The sequence below is a fragment of the Geotrypetes seraphini genome, chromosome 2 (genome assembly GCF_902459505.1).
Source record: "Geotrypetes seraphini chromosome 2, aGeoSer1.1, whole genome shotgun sequence".
Lineage (NCBI taxonomy): Eukaryota > Metazoa > Chordata > Amphibia > Gymnophiona > Dermophiidae > Geotrypetes > Geotrypetes seraphini.
Window position 1 is genome coordinate 319,161,401 of NC_047085.1, and position 24,040 is coordinate 319,185,440.

The following is a 24,040-nucleotide window of genomic DNA, read 5'->3' on the forward strand; positions in this document are numbered from 1 at the left end:
ACTGGAAGACACTAGAGGCATCACCTCTAGAACTGGTTTACCAAAAGGCAGACTATTATTGCTTGATGTCTAAATTCACTGCCTGGAAGTATGATACAATTATCACTTTTCACAAAATCTGGGATGTTTATACAGGACTGAGAACACAGAAGCTTGCTGAGCAGATCTCTCAGTTCTAAATGGACATATTTTGGTATGCAACTATATTACTATGTTATGTAACGTTGGGGAGGGGAAGGGTGGGATTACCGTAGTCTGTATTTGAATCACTGTTCTGATATAGAATGTTATATTTATATATGTACACACACACACACACATATATATTTTTATATATATATATATATATATATATATATATATATATATTGTTACCTCACTTTTGGATAAATAAAGTGCTTAATGAAAACAAAATCAAAGTAGTTAAAATTTTTATTATATGCAGGTACTTTCTCTGACCCTAGTGGGCTCACAATCTTTGCACCTGAGGCAATGGATCAGGGGTGCCCAAATGGTCAATTGCAGCCAGGCACGTACAAGCGCCGGACCCACAAGCCTTCACCTTCGATGTCAATTCTGATGTCAGAGAGGACGTTCTGGGCCAGCCAATCGCTGCCTGGCTGGCCTGGAACTTCTATCCAACGTCAGAATTGACATCGGAGGTGAAGGCTTGTGGGTCCGGTGCTTGTACGCACCAGGCCTGGCTCGGGGAAGCAGGGAGAAATTGGTGTGGTGGCTGGGGGGGGGGGAAACAAGGAGAGAGAAAGAATCAGGGAAGTGGAGAAATGACATGATGGCTTGGGGGGGAGCAGGGGGAGAGAGAAAGGAAGACAGGCAGGCAGTGGGAGAGAAAAAGAAAGACAGGCAGGCAGGGGGAGAGAGAAAGAAAGGCAGGGGGAGAAAGAAAGACAGAAACAAAGAGGGGGCAGGGGGAGAGAGAAAGAAAGAGACTGAAAGAAAATGGGGGGGGGGGCAGAAAGAAAGGCAGAAATAAATAAATATTTGATTTACAGTCAGAAGAAGGAAGTGCAACCAGAGATTCATGAAATCACCAGACAAAAAGGTAGGAAAAATTATTTTACTTTCAATTTAGTGATCAAAATGTGTCTGTTTGAGAATTTATATCTGCTGTCTATATTTTGCACTATGGCCCCCTTTTACTAAACCACGATAGTGGTTTTTAGGGCAGGGAGTCTATGAGCGTCTGTGGCTGCGAGAGGCATTCAGCGCAGCTCCCTGCGCTTAAATCTGCTATCGAGGTTTAGTAAAAGGGGAGGGGGTATATTTGTCTATTTTTGTATAGTTGTTACTGAGGTGCAATTGAATATTTTAAAGTCATCTGCCTTGACCTGTAAAAAAACCCCCAAATACAAATGATAATTAACATTTTCTCTGTGTACAGTGTGCTTTGTGTTTTTTAAAATTTTATTGTTGGTAGATCATTTTGACTTGGTCATTTTAAAAGCAGCTCACAAGCCAAAAAAGTGCGGGCACCCCTGCAATGGAAGGTTAAGTGACTTGCCAAGAGTCACAAGCACCTACAGTGGAAATCAAACCCAGTTCCTCAGGATTTCACCCGTTGCACTAACCATTAGGCTACTCCTCTAGTCCACTACTGGCAAACAAATCACCATCATGTGAGAGTGCGTACATTTATACCTATTGGTATTTCATACGAGGCTAATTAGATGCATATATAACATATATGCAAAACTACCTTTATAAAATTATCTTCTGTATGACTTGTTTTGGAAGAGAGCTTACTGTACATACCAAGGAAATTTCTCTACATCTCCAGCTCCCAACCTCCTCCTGCATGGGATTTGCTTCAGAACAACAACTAGACAAGTGATCCCCTTCAGTTTATGACTTAACATAATTTCCTTTTCAAGGTTTCATACCAGAAATACTGAGAAACTGAACATACCAAATCAGGACTTTCAGGGGATTCAGTGAATCCCCCAGCTCTACAGCCCTGCTTTTTAAAATTTATTTTGTTTACTTTTTGCTAGATGCAGTTTAATTTGTTGAGTAGGGAGCCTGCTCAACCAGTTAAACTGCATCAAACAAAAAGTACCCCCCCCCCAAAAAAAAAAAAGCAGGGCTCTTGGTCAGGGGAACTCCCTGAAGGCCCTGACAGTATTGATCTCAATGTGATTGGCTAAGCAGCATCTGCCTGTTGCCTGCTCGACCCATCAAATTCAAAGCAGTGCCCTCGGGGCATTTAGAAGGTGGGGCGAATCCCATGAAGGCCCTAACTGCACGCCGCTGTAGGTTACTATGGTACTTTATATGGCTAAGTGCTTTGAAAATGAGACTCAGTACGTGTGTTGGAGGTAAGGGGATAGGGCTTACAATTACCTTTCCAGATCTTACGAAGGCTTCAGCTATTTTTCGATTACGGCCTCCATAACATGTGGTGATGAGATCGGCCACTCCACAACTCTCCAAGAAGGTGGAAACGGACACTGGCCCCTTGCAAAAGATTTTAGCAAAGGCAATCATCTCCATCAGACCAAGGCGGATGATGGCAGCTTTGGTGTTATCGCCACAGCCCAGACCATCGCAAAAACCAGCTCCCACTGCCACAATATTCTTAGACAAAAAGAAAGAACAAAGCAGGCTGTAAAAATCAAGAAGTACATTGGAAGAAACGATGAAAGTAAATGAAAAATCCTTATTGCTGAAGGTCACAGAAATGTGTGAGCAATGGAACCCCTTATATCTGTCTTGGTGGGGAAGAGTTTAAACGGTTAAGATGATGATTTTGCCTGTGGTTTGTTACCAAATGGGGATATTACCAGTGTTTTTTTAGGGGTCTTTTTACAAAAAGTTAAATAGTATTCTTATCAAGTTTATTTGGCTGGGGAAAGCTACAAGAATTGCTTTAATACCTTTACAAAAATCAATTGTGGAGGGAGGGGTAAATTTTCCAAATTTTTATAGGTATCATCAAGCCTATATAATGCGTCAGGGTATATATCGGATCCTCCCCGAGCTCATGGAAACTCTTCCTGATTGGTTTTGGTTGGAATGGCAACTCCTGTCTTGTTTTGAGTATCAAGTTTCCAAGGTTATATAAGGACAATAGAATTTTGATGGACACATGGAAGACATTAAAGTGTGTCAATAATTTAACGCCCATTTCGGTACATAAATTCACTTGTCAGTCCCTTTGGCTGAACTCCAAGATTCAAATTGGCGGGTTTAAGGTCATTTGGAAGCACTGGATGAAGGCAGGCATATGTACTTTGGATGATGTAATGTCAGATGGTAAACTGTTTGACTTTTCACGACTGCAGCATACATTTGGTCTTGCTAAATCCCAAAATTATAGATGGATGCAGTTAAAGCAGGCCATTCAGGAGGGATTCCCTGAGTGGAAAAATCTTAAAAATCAATATAGCTTGCTGGACTTATGTTTTCAGGTGGACTTCCTGGAACACCAGGCCGCTCAGTGGTATAAATTAATATTTGGATTTTTGAATAAGAAACCAAAGTCTGGTCTTCGTGACATTTGGAGCATTGAGATAAAGCATCAGATTACTGCGTCTCAATGGCCACAAATCTGGACTTGGAGGATGAGATGTATGGGGTCTGCATCTATGAGACAAACATGGTTTTTCTTATTACATAGAACATTTTGGACCCCAGTTCATTTACAGAAATTAGATAGTTCAAAGACTAATAGATGCTGGCATTGTCATCTTGAAGCTGGGACTTTGGATCATTTACTATACTATTGTCCCTTGATACTTAAATTTTAGAGATCTATTTGGGATCAAGTGAACATTATATTAGAAAATCCAGTGGCATTGACGTATGAGACCATCCTATTTGGTACGTTAATGAGGGCTAAAAGCCAAATATGTGCCCGAAATAACAAACTTCTCTTTATAATGACAGGGGTTGCCATACAACTCATTTTGAAAAATTGGAAGAACTGTGATAGATTAAATTACACTTTCTGGTGGGAATCTCTCTGTTATACTTTTAAAATGGAACGTTCAATGGCCGTACAATGGACGGTATAAAAAATTTATGGATGTTTGGGAACCATTGACTAAGTTCTGTAAGGAATGATAACTGATTTTATTTTATCGACCCTTAAGCATACACATCCAGGGTGGGTGGGAGGGAGGAGGGTTTTGCATTGGAATTTCATTCAGGGAATATATAGAGGGTTTCCTGTAGGTATGTACTTTTTCTGATTATTTGATGGGAGGGTGGGGGAAAATAGTTGTACATTAATGTCTATAAGTTTAATGTGCATTTTGTGTAAACTTATGTATATTAAAATTGTTTGTTTGCACTATGGTAGTTTGGAAATTTAATAAAGATTAAAAAAAAAAAAATCAAGAAGTAGAGCAGATGAAGTACTCAAAACATGACAGCAAACGTATCTGAAAAAAGATCATGAAAGTGTTATAAATTAAGGCCTGCTCCGATATACCATCTCCACTCTTTCTTCTATGCTGAGTGTGCATCCTTCAACTACAGTCCTGCCAGTGGTGAATGCTGTTTCACTATCACATTTCCAATAGTGAGGGATAGACAAGTTCTGCAGGACTCCAGGGAACCTGCCTGTCTTTAGCAATTATAAACAATTTTGAAGCACCATCCCCTACTGGCAGTAATGGAGCTGGAGTAGAGAATGACACGGTGATGGTTTACCCGCGGCTACTGTGTTTAGCTGCGGGTAACCCGCCAAAAACGGGGAATGAAAATTAGCAGCCTCTGCGGGGACGGGGACAAGGATATCACCGCCCCGTGGAGCGCAGTGACAAGGATATCACCGCAGTGAGGCATAAAGGATCGTGCGGTCCCCGCAGCCCCCACCCGCCCACCCGCACATCGGCTCGATCGTTTAACCAGCTTCCTCTCTCCACCTCACCTTAGTTTGCCGGCTTTCTTTTTCGGCGACCGGAACACTTTCAAAAGAGCCGCGCACGTGCGGCTGCTCAGTATTCAATCTTCTGCTCTGACCCAACCGGAAACAGGAAGTTGCAGCAGAGCAGAAGATTGAACTTTGAGCAGCCGCTCGTGCGCGGCTCTTTGAAAGCATGCCGGTCGCCGAAAAAGAAAACCGGCAAACTAAGGAGAGCTGGAGAGCAGTAGCGTACCAAGGGGGGGGGGGGGCGGGAGGGGCGAAAAAGGTAATGGCGCCAGGCCTTGGAGCACCGAGGCAGACCGCTTCTCCCCCCTCCCAGCCGAACCCCCGCAGACCCTCCTATCTCTCCCCACCCCCAAGTGAACCTTTCCGACCCTCCCAGCGAAAGCATCAAACCTCCCTCAAGTAGCGTCGGCTTTCTCCACCCTCTGCCGTATCACTGATGACATCATCAGTGACGCGGCAGAGGGAGGAGAAAGCTGCGAAGGAGGTTTGCTGCTCTCGCTGGGAGGGTCGGAAAGGTTCACGGGTGGGGGGAGATAGGAGGGTCAGCGGGGGTTCGGCTGGGAGGGGGGAGAAGCGGTCTGCCTCGGTGCTCCATTACCTTCTTCGGGCAGCAGCAGCGTTTACAATTCGCTGCTGTTGCCAGCTTCAGGCCTTGTTCTCTGCCGGGTCCTGCCTACTTCCTGTTTTCATGAAGACAGGACCCGACAGAGAGGAAGGCCTGAAGCGGGCAACAGCAGTGAATTGTGAATGCTGCCGCTGCCCGATGAAGTTCAGGACATCAGGACATCGGGGAAGGAGCAGGGAGAAATCGGCTGCTGGCTTGGGGGTGAGGGTAGGGAAAGAATCGTGGAAGTGGAGAAATTGGCACGATGGCTTTGTGAGGGCTAGGGGGAGAGAGAAAGAAAGGAAAAAAATAAAGAGGGGGGGCCAGGGGGAGAGAGAAAGAAAGGCAGAAATAAAGAGGGGTAAGGGGGAGAGAGAAAGAAAGGCAGAAAGAAAGAGGGGGTCAAGAGGGAGAGAAAGAAAGGCAGAAAGAAAGAGGAGGGCCAGGGGAGAGAGAAATAAAGAGGGAGGCCAAGGGAAGAGAGAAAGAAAGGCAGAAATAAAGAGGGGGTCAAGGGGGAGAGAAAGAAAGTCAGAAAGAAAGAGGAGGGCCAGGGGGAGAGAGAAATAAAGAGGGAGGCCAGGGGGAGAGAGAAAGAAAGGCAGAAATAAAGAGGAGGGCCAGGGGGAGAGAGAAATAAAGAGGGAGGCCAGGGGGAGAGAGAAAGAAAGGCAGAAATAAAGAGGGGGGCCAGGGGGAGAGAGAAAGAAAGGAAGAAATAAAGAGGGGAGCCAGGGGGAGAGAGAAAGAAAGAGGGGGGGGCAGGAGAAGAAAGAAGAAGGATCAGAAGAAGGACCAGAGACTCATGAAATCACCAGACAAAAAGGTAGGAAAAATGATTTTATTTTCAACTTAGTGATCAAAATGTGTCCGTTTTGAGAATTTATATCTGCTGTCTATATTTTGCACTATGGCCCCCTTTTACTAAAACGCAATAGCGGTTTTTAGCGCAGGAGCCTATGAGCGTCGAGAGCAGCGTGGGGCATTCAGCGCTAAAAACCGCTATCGCAGTTTAGTAAAAAGGGAGGGGGAATATTTGTCTATTTTTGTATAGTTGTTACTGAGGTGACATTGCATAAAGTCATCTGCCTTGACCTCTTTGAAAACCCGCGGAATATAAATGATAATTAACATTTTCTCTGCGTACAGCGTGCTTTGTGTTTTTAAAATTTTATTGTTGGTAGATCATTTTGACTTGGCCACAAAGGTAAGGGGGAGGGAGGGAGGGGAGCTGCTGAAAAACATCTAGTAATCCTTGCAGGCTTGACTGTGCAGGGAATTATTTTTGTAAAATCATGTTTTGTTATGTGACTGGCATTATCTAGACTTTAATTTCTATGAATGAATAGAATGAAAATGATATAAAATTACTTGCTTGCGGGGACCGCATGTTCCGGCTCACACAAGGAAGGAGGGGTGAAAGGGAAAAAGTTTCTCTTCCTTGGAAATAGATTCTGAAGTGACCTCATCAAAGAAGACCAGCACCAAATGTACAAGAAATCCCTTAAACAATGTCAAAAGAGCCCAAAATAGAAAACTGCTACTGCCTTGAGACTCCATTATTGAAGGAATCAACTTGAAATCACAGAAGAGACAGGAAAAGGTTAAATGCCTCATGGAATCCTCAGGTACAAAACACAAACCAAATTGTGAATGAAATCAGAGCAGACAGTAAGAATTATAAAATTGATGTCATTATCCATCTGGAAAAAAAGGCGTACTAGAAATAATGCCTCAGCAATACAATTTTCAGAAGTTCTATTTGCTCATGGTAAGGGAGAAGAGAGACTGCTAGTGATGGTGGGGGGACTGATAGAAGATATGAAAGAAGGGTGGTAGAAAGGAACAGATGGTAAAAGAGGGAGGGAAGGGTGGTGGTGGAAAGGAATAGAACAGACATTGAAAGAGGGTAGAGAGGAACAGACCCTGAAAGGAAATGTGGAAGGCAGAGTGGGGAGAAGACGCTAGAAGCGAAGAAGACAGATGCCAGACTATGGGGGAGCGGAGGGAAGAAGATGGGTGCTAGATGGGGACGGTGACGGGGCGGTGAATGGGATGGCAGTGGCGGTGACGGGGCGGTGAAGGGAACGGCGGTGACGGGGCGGTGCAGAGGATGGTGGGCCGGGGACGGTGCAGTGACGGGGACAGATTTCACTGCACAACAAAGTTTTTGCTTCCTGAACACTGCTGGGTGTTTCTTATAGAATTTTGGGTGCTGATCATGAATATTACATCAAAAATTACCCATCACGTACCATTTCAGAGAAATCTTCAATTTTGTCGTGATTTTTTCTTATATTTGGATGCAAACAATTTTTTCTCCCATAAGTGTCTTATCAACAACGGTTTGTGCCGCCTGGGTATGTCCATGCATAAAATCTAGCCAGGTTGGAAGCTGTTTTATGGAAGATGACATCCTGGGCATGTCTGGGCAGGTCTGAACGAGCTTGCGCTGTCTCACCATGCTATAATGGTGGCTTCCATACACCGATCCTGCTCATTTGGTTAATATAGATAGTCCGTGTGTGTATATAGTATCAGTATAGTAAAGTATAGTAGTATAGTAGCTGTAGCAATATAACAGTAAGTAAGCTTGATGCTATAGACGTTTTGGTGTCGGGCAATATGTCTCGTCGGTGTCGTAACAGCCGCGACACATTCTGCTATATCTGTGGGGAATATACACTTACGCCTCAGAGACGTTCGATGACTGCCCTTGTAAAGAAAGCCTATCATCTGTATTTTGGCTGCAAAATAGGTGATCAAGACAAGCAATGGGCGCCTCACATTTGCTGTGCGACATGTGCTGTTAGTCTGAGAGCCTGGCTCAGAGGTACTCGAAAGACGATGCCATTTGCTGTTCCGATGATATGGCGAGAACAGAAAGACCATGTGACGGACTGTTATTTCTGTTTGACTAATGTGTCTGGTTTCTCTGCCAAAAACAAGAAGTCAATTGAATATCCTAATCTGCCTTCAGCAATGAGACCCATGCCACATGATGACAGTCTTCCAGTTCCGAAACCACCAGAGGATTGGACCTTAGACGAACCAGATGAAGAAACTGCAGTGCAGGGTTCTAACAGTGACATTGACCCGGATTTTGAACCATCCTCATCAGGCGATCCACATCTGATAACACAGTCCGAATTGAACGATTTGGTCAGAGATTTGGGTCTGTCAAAAGCAAAAGCTGAGCTGCTAGGTTCGAGACTGCAGGAATGGTGTTTGCTATCACCAGGTACGAAAATTTCTGTGTTTCGAGACCGGCATCATGATATAACCAAATTTTTTGCACAAGTCGACAGTCTCTGTTTCTGTTGTGACATTGAAGGATTGTTCTCGGTCTTTGGTTGTGATCACAACCCGGAAGAGTGGCGTCTTTTCATTGATTCGTCAATGTTAAGCCTGAAAGCTGTTCTGTTGCACAATGGCAACATTTATCCTTCAGTACCTGTTGGCTATGCAGCACATATGAAAGAAACATATGAGAATATGGAAATGTTACTAAAGTATGTCCAGTATACCAGGTATAACTGGAATATCTGTGGAGACCTCAAAGTCGTTGCTCTGTTACTAGGACTGCAGCTTGGCTATACAAAGTACTGCTGTTTCATCTGCGAATGGGACAGCCGAGACAGAGAGTCGCACTATTCTAGAAAGAACTGGCCACTCCGTAAAAAGTTAGTTCCAGGACAGAAAAATGTAGCACATGAATCGCTTGTTGACCCGACAAAGATATTTTTGCCTCCTCTTCACATTAAACTGGGACTCATGAAGAATTTTGTGAAAGCAATGAACAAGGAAGGGGAAGGTTTTCGTTATTTAAGACAGATGTTCCCAAGAATAACTGATGCCAAGATCAAAGAGGGTATTTTTGTTGGCCCCCAGATCAGACATGTTATGAGTGACAAGCGATTTGAAGATCTGTTAGTTGGGCCGGAAAAAATTGGCTGGAAAGCCTTGAAAGACGTTGTTGACAATTTTCTGGGCAATTACAGAGCCCCAAACTACATTCAGCTGGTAGACAAACTTCTCAAAGCATACAAGAGAATGAAGTGCAATATGTCACTCAAGATTCATTTCCTCCATTCACACTTGGACTTCTTCCCCGCAAATCTCGGTGCTGTGAGTGACGAGCACGGTGAAAGGTTTCATCAAGACATAGCTACGATGGAGAAACGATACCAGGGCAATTGGAATCCGTCAATGCTTGCCGACTATTGTTGGATGCTACAACGTGATGCACCAGACACTGAATATAAAAGAAACTCGGGAGCAAAACACTTTTAATTCTGTTTCATTTAGTCGCTTGTGCGAAACGTAAACTTGACTATATATTTTATTGTCAGTAAACATAAAAATGTCTATTTCTCATAGTTCTTACGTGATGCAGTAAAACCAAAACCATATTTGAGCATACCAAGTTGGTACCTGTCATAATCACCAAAAACTTTTCAGGAATCAAGACTTAACCAAAAAATTGTTGTGCAGTGTTTTTTCCCCATGTCATTCTCTAAGCTGGAGGACACCCACTCAGCTTGCAGTCAGCAGCCCTCTGCTAATCCCAAAGATTACCCTCTAGTCCCAGGAACTGCAAGCACAGATTGTCAACTGGGAAAACCATTTTAACAAGGACATCTCAACAAATCAGGTAGATCTAGTTTCCCAAGTCAATGTATAAAAGACATGTTGTAAGATATCTTCCAAGACAAGACCATTGTGAGAATGTGAAAAAAAAAAATCATTATCACCAACTTTTTATGCTTATTGAAACTGTGCCCAAATAATAAGAGAAAGTAGCCATCTCTTTGCAATAGGTGATGTAAACCAAAGATTATATGAATTGTCTTCTACCAAATCCTATAGGTCACCCTGCAAAGTATCTCTCTGTATCCAATGATTCAATTCAGGGCCAACTTTCAGGAGCAACGCAGTCTCCAAAGATCACATACAATAATATATTTAAAAAGGGTATTCAATTCTTTTAGGACAAAAAAAAAGATAATGGTTTTCTGCAATAAGTCCCAATCAATTAATATGATATAAAAATATTCACTTATGATTCAAATTGATGGTCCTAATAACAAGTGGAATAACCCTCAATTTTCCCAATTAGCTGCTTTTGGATCTAGAAACATAGAAACATAGAAAAAAGCGGCAGAAAAGGGCTATAGCCCACCAAGTCTGCCCATTCCAAGTATCCCCCTCCCCCTGAATTTACTCCCTTAAAGATCCCACAAGAGTATCCCATTTTTTCTAGTGCATCAAGACATCAAAATTTTCCCATGGACAAGTGAACTAAGTTAAAAGCCATTTAATTTTGCATGTGATCTAATGGGCCACAGGGGCAACTGGGCCAACCACCTAGAACTTAAGCACTGCCATACTTGGACAGTCTGAAGGTCCATCAAGCCCAGTACCCTATTTTCAACAGTAGCCTATGCAGGTCACAAGTACCTGGCAAGATCCCAAAAGAGTAATACAAATTTTATGCTGCTTATCCCAGGTACTGTACATGCAGTGGATTTTTCCAAGTCTATCTTAATAATGGCTTATCACTTTTCTCAAACCCTACTATGCTAACCCCTTTTACCACATTCTCTGGCAATGAGTGAAGAAATATTTTTGCCGATTTATTTTAAATGTACTACTCAGACTTTGCAGGTTTTCGCTTAAATCTTAGCGAGTCAGAGACTTTTCCCTCCACGATGGAGTTGAGAGGTCAGTGGGGTGATTCTTTTCCGCTACGCTGGGTGTCTGACTCTTTTCATTACCTGGGTGTCTAACTTTCGATTTCTACAACCCCACTGTATTCCAGTAATGTTACTAGACTTTTGACGACAACAAAAACTCAATTGGAGGTTTGGCAAGATTTGCCCCTACATCTCTGGGTAGAATAGCTTTGATCCGAATGGTGATCTTCCAGCAATGGTTATATGTATTGCAAACATAAGAACAGAAGCATTGCCTCTGCCGGGTCAGACCAGGGGTCCATCGTGCCCGGCAGTCCGCTCCCGCGGCGGCCCCCCAGGTCCATGACTTGAAAGTGTTCCCTACCTAACCTAAAATATCCATACCCTATTCGCTCAATGTCCTGTAAGGTAAACCTCTATCTGTACCCTGTTATCCCCTTTGCTTCCAGGAAGTCATCCAGTCCCAAACGATTCCTTTAAAGTTGTTGAAGAAGGATTGCCATTCTTCAGACTGCTTGTTGACTAATTTTTGTTGGAATTGCCATAAGCCAAATCTGTGTAATACTTATTTAGTGGAGGGGGGGACAGGGAGGCTTAGGTCTCCCCAATTTTGGAATTTACAATGAGGCTTGTTTGTTGAGACACTTAAAAGACTGGTTGCTAGGGGAACATCAATACACTCCCCTATCTTATGAGTTGGCTTTTTATGCCCCACATTTTTTGCAAAGCTCATTACATATGCCAAGTGGTGACCTCCCTTTGGATCTATGTGCAAGTGCTTTATTGAAATCCATGTGTGTGGTGTGGAAGAGTTTAGTGCACAAACTGGGAGGAAACCCCAGAGTCACTTACCAATTGACCTTACGGGACAATTCAGCTTTTCCAAAGAGTAAGGATAATCCTGCTTTTTTGGAATGGGAATGGAAAGACCTTTATTTGGTGGAACATTTGAAGACTACAGAGGGATATTTAAAGTCCTTGGAAGCACTTTGAGACCAATTGGGTATCTGTTGTGGGGATACCTTTGCTTATTGTCAAGCCAAACATTATATTCTATCTGTACCACAAGAGCAAATTAGCCGACCCTTAGGGAAATATATTCTTTGCATGGATAAAGGCTTTTAACATCTCAGGGTCGGCATTGCATAGGGCCCTTTCTCATTTTGAATGTAATAAAGATCCTCGACAGATACAATTGAGTTGGGAAAGGGAGCTACATAAGGTATTGGGTCCTTGGGACAAAATAGGTGCTAGGGGGATACCTAAGTTAGTTACAGGAGTGTTATGCTTTAGTGCTCTGTAGAGCTTATTATACATAGGTATAACTACATAAAATTGGAGGCATTGACTCCCTTCTTTGTCTCAAGTGTGGCAGAGAACCTAATACTTTGCCCATTCTTTTGTGGATTGTTGGTCTGTTCAATGGACCTCTGTAGTACACTACTTGCAAGGTCTATTGGGGTGTACAATTACAGGCACTGTAGAACAATTAGTGCTCGATATGCCCAGGAACTTATGGGGCATGACTAAGCAGGGGCCGCATGCTATGTCAGAAGGTGTGTCTCCTAGCTCGCAAATGTATCTTGCAGTCCTGGACTTCTTCTGACCCTCCATCTTTCTGGAAGTGGAGGACTATGGTCCACACCCTGGTTGCTTGGAAGACCCGAGAGACAGCAGGGCATGCAAATAGGTGAAAATGATTTATGTTCATTTGGGGGACTTATTTAGCTTCATTGACGCCAAGAGGGCATAATTTGATTCTGAATGCCATTAGATGGGAACGAGCTGTTTATAGTGACCCTTTGCTGCTGCACTACCATTGTTTGAGGAAGAAATTGATGATTTCGCCCAGGGGCCACAAGAGTCTAGGCCCTCAGAAGGGCTATGCCTTTTAGGCTTTCTTAGGAGCATATTTCTCATCCCCAAAATTTAATGTTTTAGGTGGGGAAGAATAGCGTAAGGGTAAGGACAGAGGGTGGGAGTGGATTTGCCATGAACAAGTTTCTTGTCTTTCTGTTCTCTATGGGACCAGCTTGTCTGTTGGGTCCACCCTTACATTTTGTTTGAGTTCCAGTGCTTGTCTGATTTATATTGATTGCATGACATCAATCAGAATCGTTTCTTCATTTTTTCAGGGGATCCAGTAGGGCTTTGATGATAAGGGGAGGGTTATTGGGGGGAGGGAGAAAATGCAAATTGTTGTGCTTGTTGAACCTTTGTTTTAATAGATTCTGCTATGTCATGTGCTTTTTCATTTGTTCAAGATTTGAACAAAAATGTACTACTTACCGTAGTAGCTTCATTGCATGATTTCTAGACCTTGTATTTTTGGAAAGCAATTTATGTCCTGCTGTCCTTGGAGAACAGCTTTTACAGCTGAGTGATTGTCCTTTCTCTGAAGAAAAGCACGACAAAACTAATCCTAATACATAGGACTGCTTAGCTACAGGCTGCCTTTAACAGAAAAAAAAGGGAAGCATTTTGTCTCTACTCATGCCACTCTACTATTTTATAAACCTCCATCATATTTCTCCCCCCTCTGCCATCACTTCTCCAAGCTGGAGAGCCCTAACTCTTCAGCCTTTCCTCTTAGGAATGTTATCCCATCATATTTATCATTTTCATCACCCTTTTCTGTACCTTTTCTATTTCCACTATATCTTTTTTGAGATGTGGTAACCATAATTGCACATAATTTTTGAAGTGCAGTGTTACAAATGAGAGTGTTACAAAGGCATTGTAACACTCTCATTTTTGTTTTCCATTCCTTTCCTAATAATTCCTAATACTTTTTTTTTCAGAAACCTGTATGCTTCAAGTCTTTGACAGAACAGGAAGTTAACTCCTGACCAGATCATGTCATATTCCTTTACATAAGCCGAGAGCTGAGTTGAGGCCCCGTGTTCTAAAGAGAGCAAAGCACCTTGAACTGAACTCACATGTTCACTGGCCACCAGTGCAGCTCCCAACAGCAAACAAGATGATTTATCCTCCAGTTTATGACACCGCTGTATATGCTTATACCAGTCTCATGTTCAAAGGCCTTCCTAGCTAAGTATCAGCATGGCATAGCTTAATAAGATTTCTCAGTTTAATTATTTATCACACCACCTTTCCTTGTGCATAGGGGTTTACAACAGCTAAAAAAAAATGAATACAGCAGTCAAACTGAAAATCAGCAAAGAGATAGCATGCGACAAGGAAAAAGTTACAGAAAGCCATGACACATTACAATTCAGGTCCAGGTCAAATTTATTTGATATACCGAAAATATAATGAAATCTAAGCAGTTAACATAATAATTAAAATGATAAATATAGGCCAAAATAGACAAATAGAAACTAAATTGCAACAGGACAAGCAATAAACAGACAATTCACAAAAAGGGGAAAAAGGGGGGGGAGGGAGGGAGGGAGGGAAAAACATAAGGGAAGGGGACAACAAATCACCTGAAGCATTAGCACAATGAATGGACAGATGACTATAATAATCTTAAACTGATGTGGGAAAGGCAAGGGAAAAATAATATACTTTAACTGAGATTTGAACTTGGCAGTTATAGGAGAGTCAGAAAAATAAAAGTAATAGATGCCATACCTAACCTCAGGGCCTCTCTTTGTCCCTGGGAAGGAAAATTGCTGCTTTTTTTTTTAGAGACTTCTTTTAGGCAACATTAGTATTTTTAACCAGATTTCCTATTTAGAGTTTACGCTCAGACCATGTGACCAGCCGTCGTAACCGTTGCTCACCTCACTAGAGATTCATCTGTGAAAATCACTTATGCTTGATGGTGTTCTGCCATGCACTCAACAACAGAACATCATTAATAGAAATCCTGGCTGTGACTCCTTTCTGCCTTCGGTTTATGTAAAGGGGGAATGCCAAGTTACCTTCAGAGCCCCACAAAGTTCCACTGTATCCGCATCATCCACCACTGTTATCCGGAAATTCGGCGTCTGCAGGAGCTCTTTGAAGAGGAGGCCATGCTCTACGACCTTACTACCTGTGGAGAGAAGCAGTCATGAATTATTTACCTCACTCCTCCATAAGTCCGCTGTTTCACAGCATAGCGCATTCCCCTAGCTTTGCCATTTTAAAATGTAAGAAAAACACCTCACTTTGCTGACATTTATCCAGCCAGATATGTCCAGAATTTGTCCATTAGTCCAATGTATCAGCTCTCAGATTTTTGCAAGTCCTCCAATAGACAAACAATTTCCCAGAAGATGAGCTTAAAATGTATAGCATTTCATGCACTGGATTATAGGACATTGGTACTGGAAATATTGAGTCATCAGCTGTTGGATTTCTAGAGAGCAATCATCTGCTTGATGATAACCAGGTGGAGTTACATTGATTTCATAGCACTTAAACATCATTGGCGATCCTATTGGATGACATATATTAAAAGCCACTGAAGTATTGGCAACAGATAAATAGCTTCTTATATCCAGCCCTGTTGTATCACAATTTGTAAACTTGTAGGCTCTGGATAAATAATTTCATTCATGCATATTTCAAGGAAGCCTCAGCCCCACCACTCCACCGCTTGTATAATCTTTCAACCGCGGGAAGAATTACGTGGTGCTTCATCACTGGCCGTCCCCGTTAATTTGTTCAAAATGATTGTTAATTTATTTTTTATATTTTATATACTTTATAATTTTCAATAAATATGTGTATTCAAAATATCTAAAATATGCGGTACTTAGCTTGGAGTTTTTTTCAATTCTATTTCATGGTCAGCCAAACCTGGGAATAAGACCCGACATGTTTTGCTCAAAGAGCTGTATCAAGGGTCACCCTAAATAAAACAAACCGGTTTTAGCGAAGAAGATAAAGATCATCTGTACATACTTCATCTCCCTCCATCAACATTTGAGTGTTATTACTATACAGGTTCGTAAAACTTGACGATAGACCTTGACAACGGCAGCCTTGATAAGATCTATCGTCAAGTTTTACGAACCTATATACTAATAACATTCAAATGTTGATGGAGGGAGATGAAGTATGTACAGATGATCTTTATTTTCTTCGCTAAAACCGGTTTGTTTTATTTAGGGTGACCCTTGATACAGCTCTTTGAGCGAAACATATCGGGTCTTATTCCCAGGTTTGGCTGACCATGAAATAGAATTGAAAAAAACTCCAAGCTAAGTACCACATATTTTAGATAATGTGTCTCCAAGGTGAGTGTTGACAGTAGGGATATTGCAATGGTAAAAATAGTATTTGACAAAGTATTCAGGTGATAAGAGTGGGAAATGTGTCTTCTAGAGTAGTGTTACCCAAGTTACATAGAAACATAGAAACATAGAAATAGACGGCAGATAAGGGCCGCGGCCCATCCAGTCTGCCCACCCTAATGACCCTCCCCTACCTTTACCTTGTGAATAGATCCCACGTGTCGATCCCATTTGGCCTTAAAATCAGGCACACAGCTGGCCTCAATCACCTGAAGTGGAAGACTATTCCAGCGATCAACTACCCTTTCAGTAAAAAAGAACTTCCTGGTGTCACCTCGCAGTTTCCCGCCTCTGATTTTCCACGGATGCCCTCTTGTTGCCGTGGGACCCTTGAAAAAGAAGATATCTTCCTCTGTCTTGACGCGGCCCGTGAGATATTTGAACGTCTCGATCATGTCTCCCCTCTCTCTGCGCTCCTCGAGCGAGTACAGCTGCAACTTTTCCAACCGTTCCTCGTACGGGAGATCCTTGAGTCCCGAGACCATCCGAGTGGCCATTTCTGGACCAACTCCAACCTCAGCACGTCCTTGCGATAATGCGGCCTCCAGAATTGCACACAGTACTCCAGGTGGGGCCTCACCATGGATCTATACAATGGCATAATGACCTCCGGCTTACGGCTGACGAAACCCCTGCGTATGCAACCTATGATTTGTCTTGCCTTAGAGGAAGCTTTCTCCACTTGATTGGCAACCTTCATGTCCTCACCGACAATCACCCCTAAGTCCCGCTCTGCTACCGTTCTTGTTAGGATCTCACCATTAAGGGTATAAGTCCTGCATGGGTTTTGGCTACCCAAGTTGATCCTGGAGTATCTCTTGCCAGTCAGGTTTTCAGGAAATCCTAAATGAATATGAGTGAGATTGATTTCCATACACTGCCTTCATTGTATGCAAAGCTCTTCATTCATATTCATTATGGATACCCTGAAACCTGACTGGCAAGGGATACTCCATGATCGACTTTGGAAACACTGTTCTACAGTTTGGCTCAGAGATTGGTTCAGTCTCATTTAGAAACATAGAAACATGATGGCAGATAAAGGCCAAATGGCCCACCCAGTCTGCCCATCTACAGTAAACATTATCTCTTCCTCTCCTTAAGAGATCCCACCAAGTGCCTATCCCAGGCTTTCTTGAATTCAGACACAGTCTCTGTCTCCACTACCTCTACTGGGAGACTGTTCCACGCCTCCACCACTCTTTCTGTAAAAAAGTATTTCCTTAGAGCTATCACCTCTTAACTTCATCTTATGCCCTCTCATTGCAGTTTCCTTTCAAATGAAAGAGACTCGACTCTTGCATTTACATCATGTAGGTATTTAAACGTCTCTATCATATCTCCCCTTTCCTGCCTTACCTCCAAAGTATACAGATCTTTAAGTCTGTTCCCATACGCCTTATGATGGAGACCATGCACCATTTTAGTAGCCTTTCTCTGGACCAACTCCATCCTTTTTATATCTTTTTGAAGGTGCAGCCCCCAGAATTGTACACAATATTCTATACACCAGAGTCTTATACAGAGGCATCAATCTTGTAACTGTTTAGTCATGTGCAATGCTGGGCTGCACTTTTTTGTGTATGCCAATGATGTGCAAGTGCTGATCTCAGTGTCAAGATTTGGACCAGGTGGATCTGGTTTTGCGGGAGAAAATGGATATGTTATGCCACTGGTTCTGCATTACATAATTGAAACTGAATTCTGCAAAGACTGAGTTGCTGTGGTTATCTGACCAAATGATGGGGGGAAGGGGTCTCATCCCCTCCTGGGGAATGGATTTACTTTGGCCCTTAAGGGGTCTGGTTGTATTCAGGTGTGCAGTTGAGGGATATATCTTGAGAGTGATGCAGAGGTCATTTTTGGTTGTGCAATTTATCCATCAGTTACGGCCATATCACTCTGAGCAGAACCCGGCACTAGTTATGAGAATGTAAATAATACTGTAAGAACATAAGAACATAAGAATTGCTACTGCTGAGTCAGACCAGTGGTCCATCATGCCCAGAAGTCCGCTCACGCGGCGGCCCTCTGGTCTAAAACCAGCACCCTGAGACTAGCCCTACCAGCGCACTTGTCTAACTTTGTTTTAAATCCCAGGAGGGTGTTTTCCCCTATAACAGCCTCCGGAAGAGTGTTCCTACCACTCTCTGGGTGAAGAAGAACTTCCTTACATTTGTACGGAATCTATCCCCTTTCAACTTTAGAGAGTGCCCTCTTGTTCTCCCTACCTTGGAGAGGGTGAACAACCTGTCCTTATCTACTAAGTCTATCCCCTTCAGTACCTTGAATGTTTCGATCATGTCCCCTCTCAATCTCCTCTGGTTCGAGGGAGAAGAGGCTCGTTAACTCTCTTTTCTTGGGACTGATGCAAAAGGATGTGACCAGGTTGCAAAAATTTGGCAACAAAACCGATTAAGGGACTAAGGAATTTAGACCATGTCTCACCAGCTTTGAGTCAACTACATTGGCTGCCCGTTAAATTCTGCAACAAATAAAAGATTCTTTCATTCAGAGAATGGTCAAATTTCTGGAATCCTGTGACCCTGGGCAAGTCACTTAATCCCCCCATTGCCCCAGGTACATTAGATAGAATGTGAATCCACCGGGACAGACAAGGAAAAATGCTAGAGTACCTGAATAAATTCATGTAAACCATTCTGAGCTTTCCTGGGAGAACTGGACAGATACCAGAAGACTGGAAGATAGCGAATGTCACGCCAATTTTCAAAAAAGGATCGAGAGGGGAACCGGGCAACTACAGACCTGTGAGTCTTACGTCTGTCCCTGGAAAGATGGTTGAAGCACTGATCAAGGATAGCATAGTCCGGCACCTAGATACACACGACTTGATGAAACCCAGTCAACATGGGTTCAGGAAAGGGAAATCATGTTTGACGAATTTACTTCAATTTTTCGAGACCGTGAACAAGCAAATTGATAGTGGAATGCCGGTGGACATAATATATTTGGACTTCCAGAAAGCATTCGACAAAGTTCCACATGAAAGGCTTCTCAGGAAACTACAAAGCCATGGAATAGAGGGAGATATACAAAGGTGGATAGGCAAATGGTTGGAAAACAGAAAGCAGAGAGTGGGCATAAATGGAAAGTTCTCAGACTGGGAGAAAGTGACTAGTGGTGTGCCCCAGGGCTCCGTGCTTGGGCCGATCCTATTTAATATTTATATCAATGACCTGGAAGACGGAATATCCAGTGAGATCATTAAGTTTGCAGACGACACAAAGCTATGCCGGGCAATCAGATCGCAGGAGGATAGCGAGGAACTCCAGAGCGACTTGTATCAGTTAGAGAAATGGGCAGATCAATGGCAGATGAAGTTCAACGTGGAGAAATGCAAAGTAATGCATTTAGGTAGTAAGAATAAGGAATACGAGTATAGAATGTCAGGCGCAACTCTGGGTAAGAGCGAACAAGAAAAGGACCTGGGTGTACTGATAGATAGGACCCTGAAGCCGTCGGCACAATGCGCGGCAGCGGCAAAGAAAGCAAACAGAATGTTAGGCATGATAAAGAAAGGAATCACGAGTAGATCGGAGAAAGTCATAATACCGCTTTATAGAGCAATGGTCAGACCACACTTGGAATACTGTGTCCAACATTGGTCTCCCAACCTAAAGAAGGATATAAAACTGTTAGAGAGGGTGCAGAGACGAGCAACGAAGTTAATAAGAGGTATGGAGAACTTGGAATATGAGGAACGACTCAAGAAACTAGGACTGTTCTCCCTTGAGAAGAGACGGCTGCGAGGGGACATGATCGAGACGTTCAAAATGCTGAAAGGCATCGATAAAATAGAGCAGGAAAATAAATTATTTACATTGTCCAACACGACACGGACAAGAGGACATGGTTTGAAGCTAAGGGGGGACAAGTCCAGGACAAATGTCAGGAAGTTCTGTTTTACGCAGCGAGTGGTAGACGCCTGGAATGCTCTCCCAAAGGAGGTTATCAAGGAATCCACTGTGCTGGGATTCAAAGGCAAATTAGATGCACATCTCCTTATGAGAGGCATAGAGGGATATGGGTGACTAAAACTACATCAGGTGTATACCTGACTGGGCCTCCGCGTGTGCGGATCGCCGGACTTGATGGACCATGGGTCTGATCCGGAGATGGCAGTTCTTATGTTCTTATGTTCTAACGGTATAGAAAAATGAACAAATAAATAAATAAAACATGGATTCACTAGAGGTAGGTCTTGTCAGACAAATCTGATCAATTTCTTTGATTTGGTGACCAGAGAATTGGATAGAGGATGTGCGCTAGATGTGGTGTATTTAGATTTTAGCAAAACCTTTGACAGTGTTCCACACAGACATCTAATAAATAAACTGAGTGCCCTCGGGATGGGTCCCAAAGTGACGGGCTGGGTCAGGAACTGGTTGAGTGGAAGATGACAGAGGTTAGTGATCAATGGAGATCACTCTGAGGAAAGGGATGTTACACATGGTGTGCCTCAAGGTTCTGTTTTTGGGCCTGTTCTTTTTAACATTTTTATAAACAATATTGCTAAAGGGTTGTTGGGTAAGATTTGCCTCTTTGCGGATGATACCAAAATCTGCAATAGAGTAGATACGCTGGAGGGTGTGAATAACATGAAGAAAGATCTGGCAAAGCTTGAAGAATGGTTTGAAATTTGGCAGCTAAAATTTAATGCTAAGAAATGCAAGATCATGTATTTGGGATGCAAAAATCTGAGGGAACGGTACAGTTTAGGGGGTGAAGAACTTAAGTGCACGACGGAAGAGCAGGACTTGGGTATGATTGTATGTGATGATCTTAAGGTGGCCAAACAGATTGAAAAGGTGATGGCGAAAGATAAAAGGATGCTCAGTTGCATAGGGAGAGGTATGGCCAGTAGGGAAAAGGAGGTATTGATTCCTCTGTATAAGACTCCGGTGATACCTCATTTAGAATATTGTGTACAATTCTGTAGGTTACACGTTCAAAAAGATATAAAAAGAATGGAGTTGATCCAGAGGAAGGCTACTAAAATAGTGTGTGGTCTTCATGATAAGGCATATGGGGACAGACTTAAAGATCTCAATCTGTATACTTTGGAGGAAAGGTGGAGATATGATAGAGCCGTTTAAATACCTACGTAATATAAATTTGCATGAGTTAAATCTCTTTTATTTGAAAGGAAATTCTGCAATGAGAGGGCATAGGATGAAGTTAAGAGGTTATAAGCTCCGGAGTAATCTGAGGAAATACTTTTTTACAGAAAGGATGGTAGATGCGTGGAACAGTCTCCCAGAAGAGGTGGTGGAAACAGAGACTGTGTCTGAAATCAAGAGGGTCTAGGATAGGCGCGTGGGATCTCTCAGAGAGAGAAAGAGATAATGGATACTGTGGATGGGCAGACTAGATGGGCCATTTGTCCTTTATCTGCTGTCATGTTTCTATGTTTTTGAGGTACCAAATGGCCTCATGTTGACCTATTTGACAGGTTGACGTTTATTCCCCTGGAAGAGCACTGTGCTCACAAGGATATGGCAATGTATAATAATAATAATAACAGTTTATGTACCACAGGACCGTGAAGTTCTATGTGGTTTACAATGATTAAAAAAAAAAAAAAAAAAAAATTGAGTAGAATTTACATAGTTTGAGATTAGTGACTAACAGTTTATGAGATCAGTTGTGTGGGAGAAATTGTGCGGATCAGTTACCTAGGTACTTCAAGAACAGATATGTTTTTAGGTTTTTCCTAAATTCACCATAGTTATTGGCATGCTTAAGTAGTTTTTCCAGGTCTTTGCCCCATAACGCTGCTTGATAAGAGAAAAGATGTTGATGGTGGTTTTTAATTTTAAATTTATGAGAAAAAGTGCATCAGTTGGATACATCTTTTTCCAGTCAGACACTGGTCTGAAAGAATGTGTGTCCTGATGCATTATTGAATGAAATGGAGCTGGGTAGGCTTTATGAGGGGCTTGAAGACACATTTGTTTAAATGCACTTTTGAGGGGGGTGGGTGAGCTGTCCTTTTACGAACACGATACTGTTTACTTTGTTCTGTACACTTACACTGCATATGATGATTTTGGATAATGTGGCATATAAACGTAACCTAATAAACAGAGGTTGTGATGATTAGATTTTGTGATAGGGCCATTCATGGCTAGAAACATGATGGCAAATAAAGGCCAAATGGCCCATCTAGTCTGCCCATCTGCAGCAACCATTATCTCTTTCTCTCTCTGAGAGATCCCACGTGCCTATCCCAGGCCCTCTTGAATTAAGACACAGTCTCTGTTTCCACCACCTCTTCTAGGAGACTGTTCTATGCATCTACCACCCTTTCTGTAAAAAAGTATTTCCTCAGGTTACTCCAGAGCCTATCACCTCTTAACTTCATCCTATGCCCTCTCTTTGCAGAGACTCGACTCATGCACATTTATATTACGTAGGTATTTAAATGTCTCTATCATATCTCCCCTCTCCCGCCTTTCCTCCATAGAAGAGGTCACAGGAACCTGCTGAAAGTTATTCTTCACAACAGGACATTCCTTTTTCTTTTCAGAATGGAAACTTCTTTCTGCGATTATGAATTTGTAGGTTCTTTCCGACTTGCATAAGAAAGGCTTACCATGTTTCAAAGCTTCTTAATTTTGCTCTCTGGAATCAATTCTTCATTAGACAAAGGGTCTAATAGAAAGTATACACAATATGAATTCTAATATACATCAAGTTCTCAATTACACCCACTAAATTATTTTGTTATAATGTATTAACAATTATCTTGGAAGTTAAATGTGAGCTTTTGGGGCATGTATTTTTATTTTAACTTTAGAGAATATATTCTACATACATTGAGGAAAAGCAAAACAAAAGAAAAAATGACAAATTAGATGAGTTTGAGCAGATCCCTGGGTCAATATTTAGGGCACTTGGAAGACCCAAGGGTTGTCAATTTTCCTTCCTTTGAGTAGCTCAAACAATACTAGGAGATTCCCAACTCCCATTTTTATCTATATTACAAACTGCATACTGTGTTCAAGAGAAGTGCGATTCTGCACCACGAGGGGTTGGGGGTGATATTCCACATTAGACAAAACTTTTCCTGCAGATCCTGCCAGACCTGAATAAACTTTCAACCTGACGCATGGTGGGAAGGACGAGTCGGATGCACCCTAAAACGGGGCTGTTAATCTTTTGCTCTTATAAAAAGACAGCATATTCAGGTAAATAAATAAATGTATAATATTCACAAAGCACACTCTTCCATTATACAAAGAAATCACTAGAAATCTCCTGCTATGCTAGTATAGCCTCGCTAAGGAAAAAAAGAGGGTAATAGGATGATCATAAGGACTGTTATATTCCCATTATTTTTCAGAAGAAAAATAGCCCAAAAATACATTGGGCTGTGCTAGTATAGCCTCGACACAGGGCTGCAAAAATAGGCCTGTATGCTTCAAAAGGGCTGGAGATGTATACTTCCTACCCTGCATTACTCCAAAAATCATCCTGAATACTGATTAATATAGAAAGTACAGTCTTCAGAGAAGCCACTTTTGCCCACCCACAATACTTCTATAGCATCTATCAATCACATTGAGAGAGG

At 42.3% G+C, this 24,040-nt stretch overlaps 1 protein-coding gene across 2 annotated transcripts in view; it reads right to left on the reverse strand.

Annotated features, from left to right (window-relative positions):
* GPD1L (glycerol-3-phosphate dehydrogenase 1 like) overlaps positions 1–24,040 on the reverse strand; it is a 122,009-nt gene that overhangs the window by 25,265 nt on the left and 72,704 nt on the right. For both annotated transcript variants that reach the window (XM_033930107.1, XM_033930108.1), the window contains exons 5-6: positions 15,088–15,200; positions 2,362–2,595 (exon numbers count right to left, since the gene is read on the reverse strand). In XM_033930107.1, coding sequence (XP_033785998.1) covers positions 2,362–2,595; positions 15,088–15,200 — 347 coding nt within the window. The remainder of the gene's footprint in view (positions 1–2,361; positions 2,596–15,087; positions 15,201–24,040) is intronic.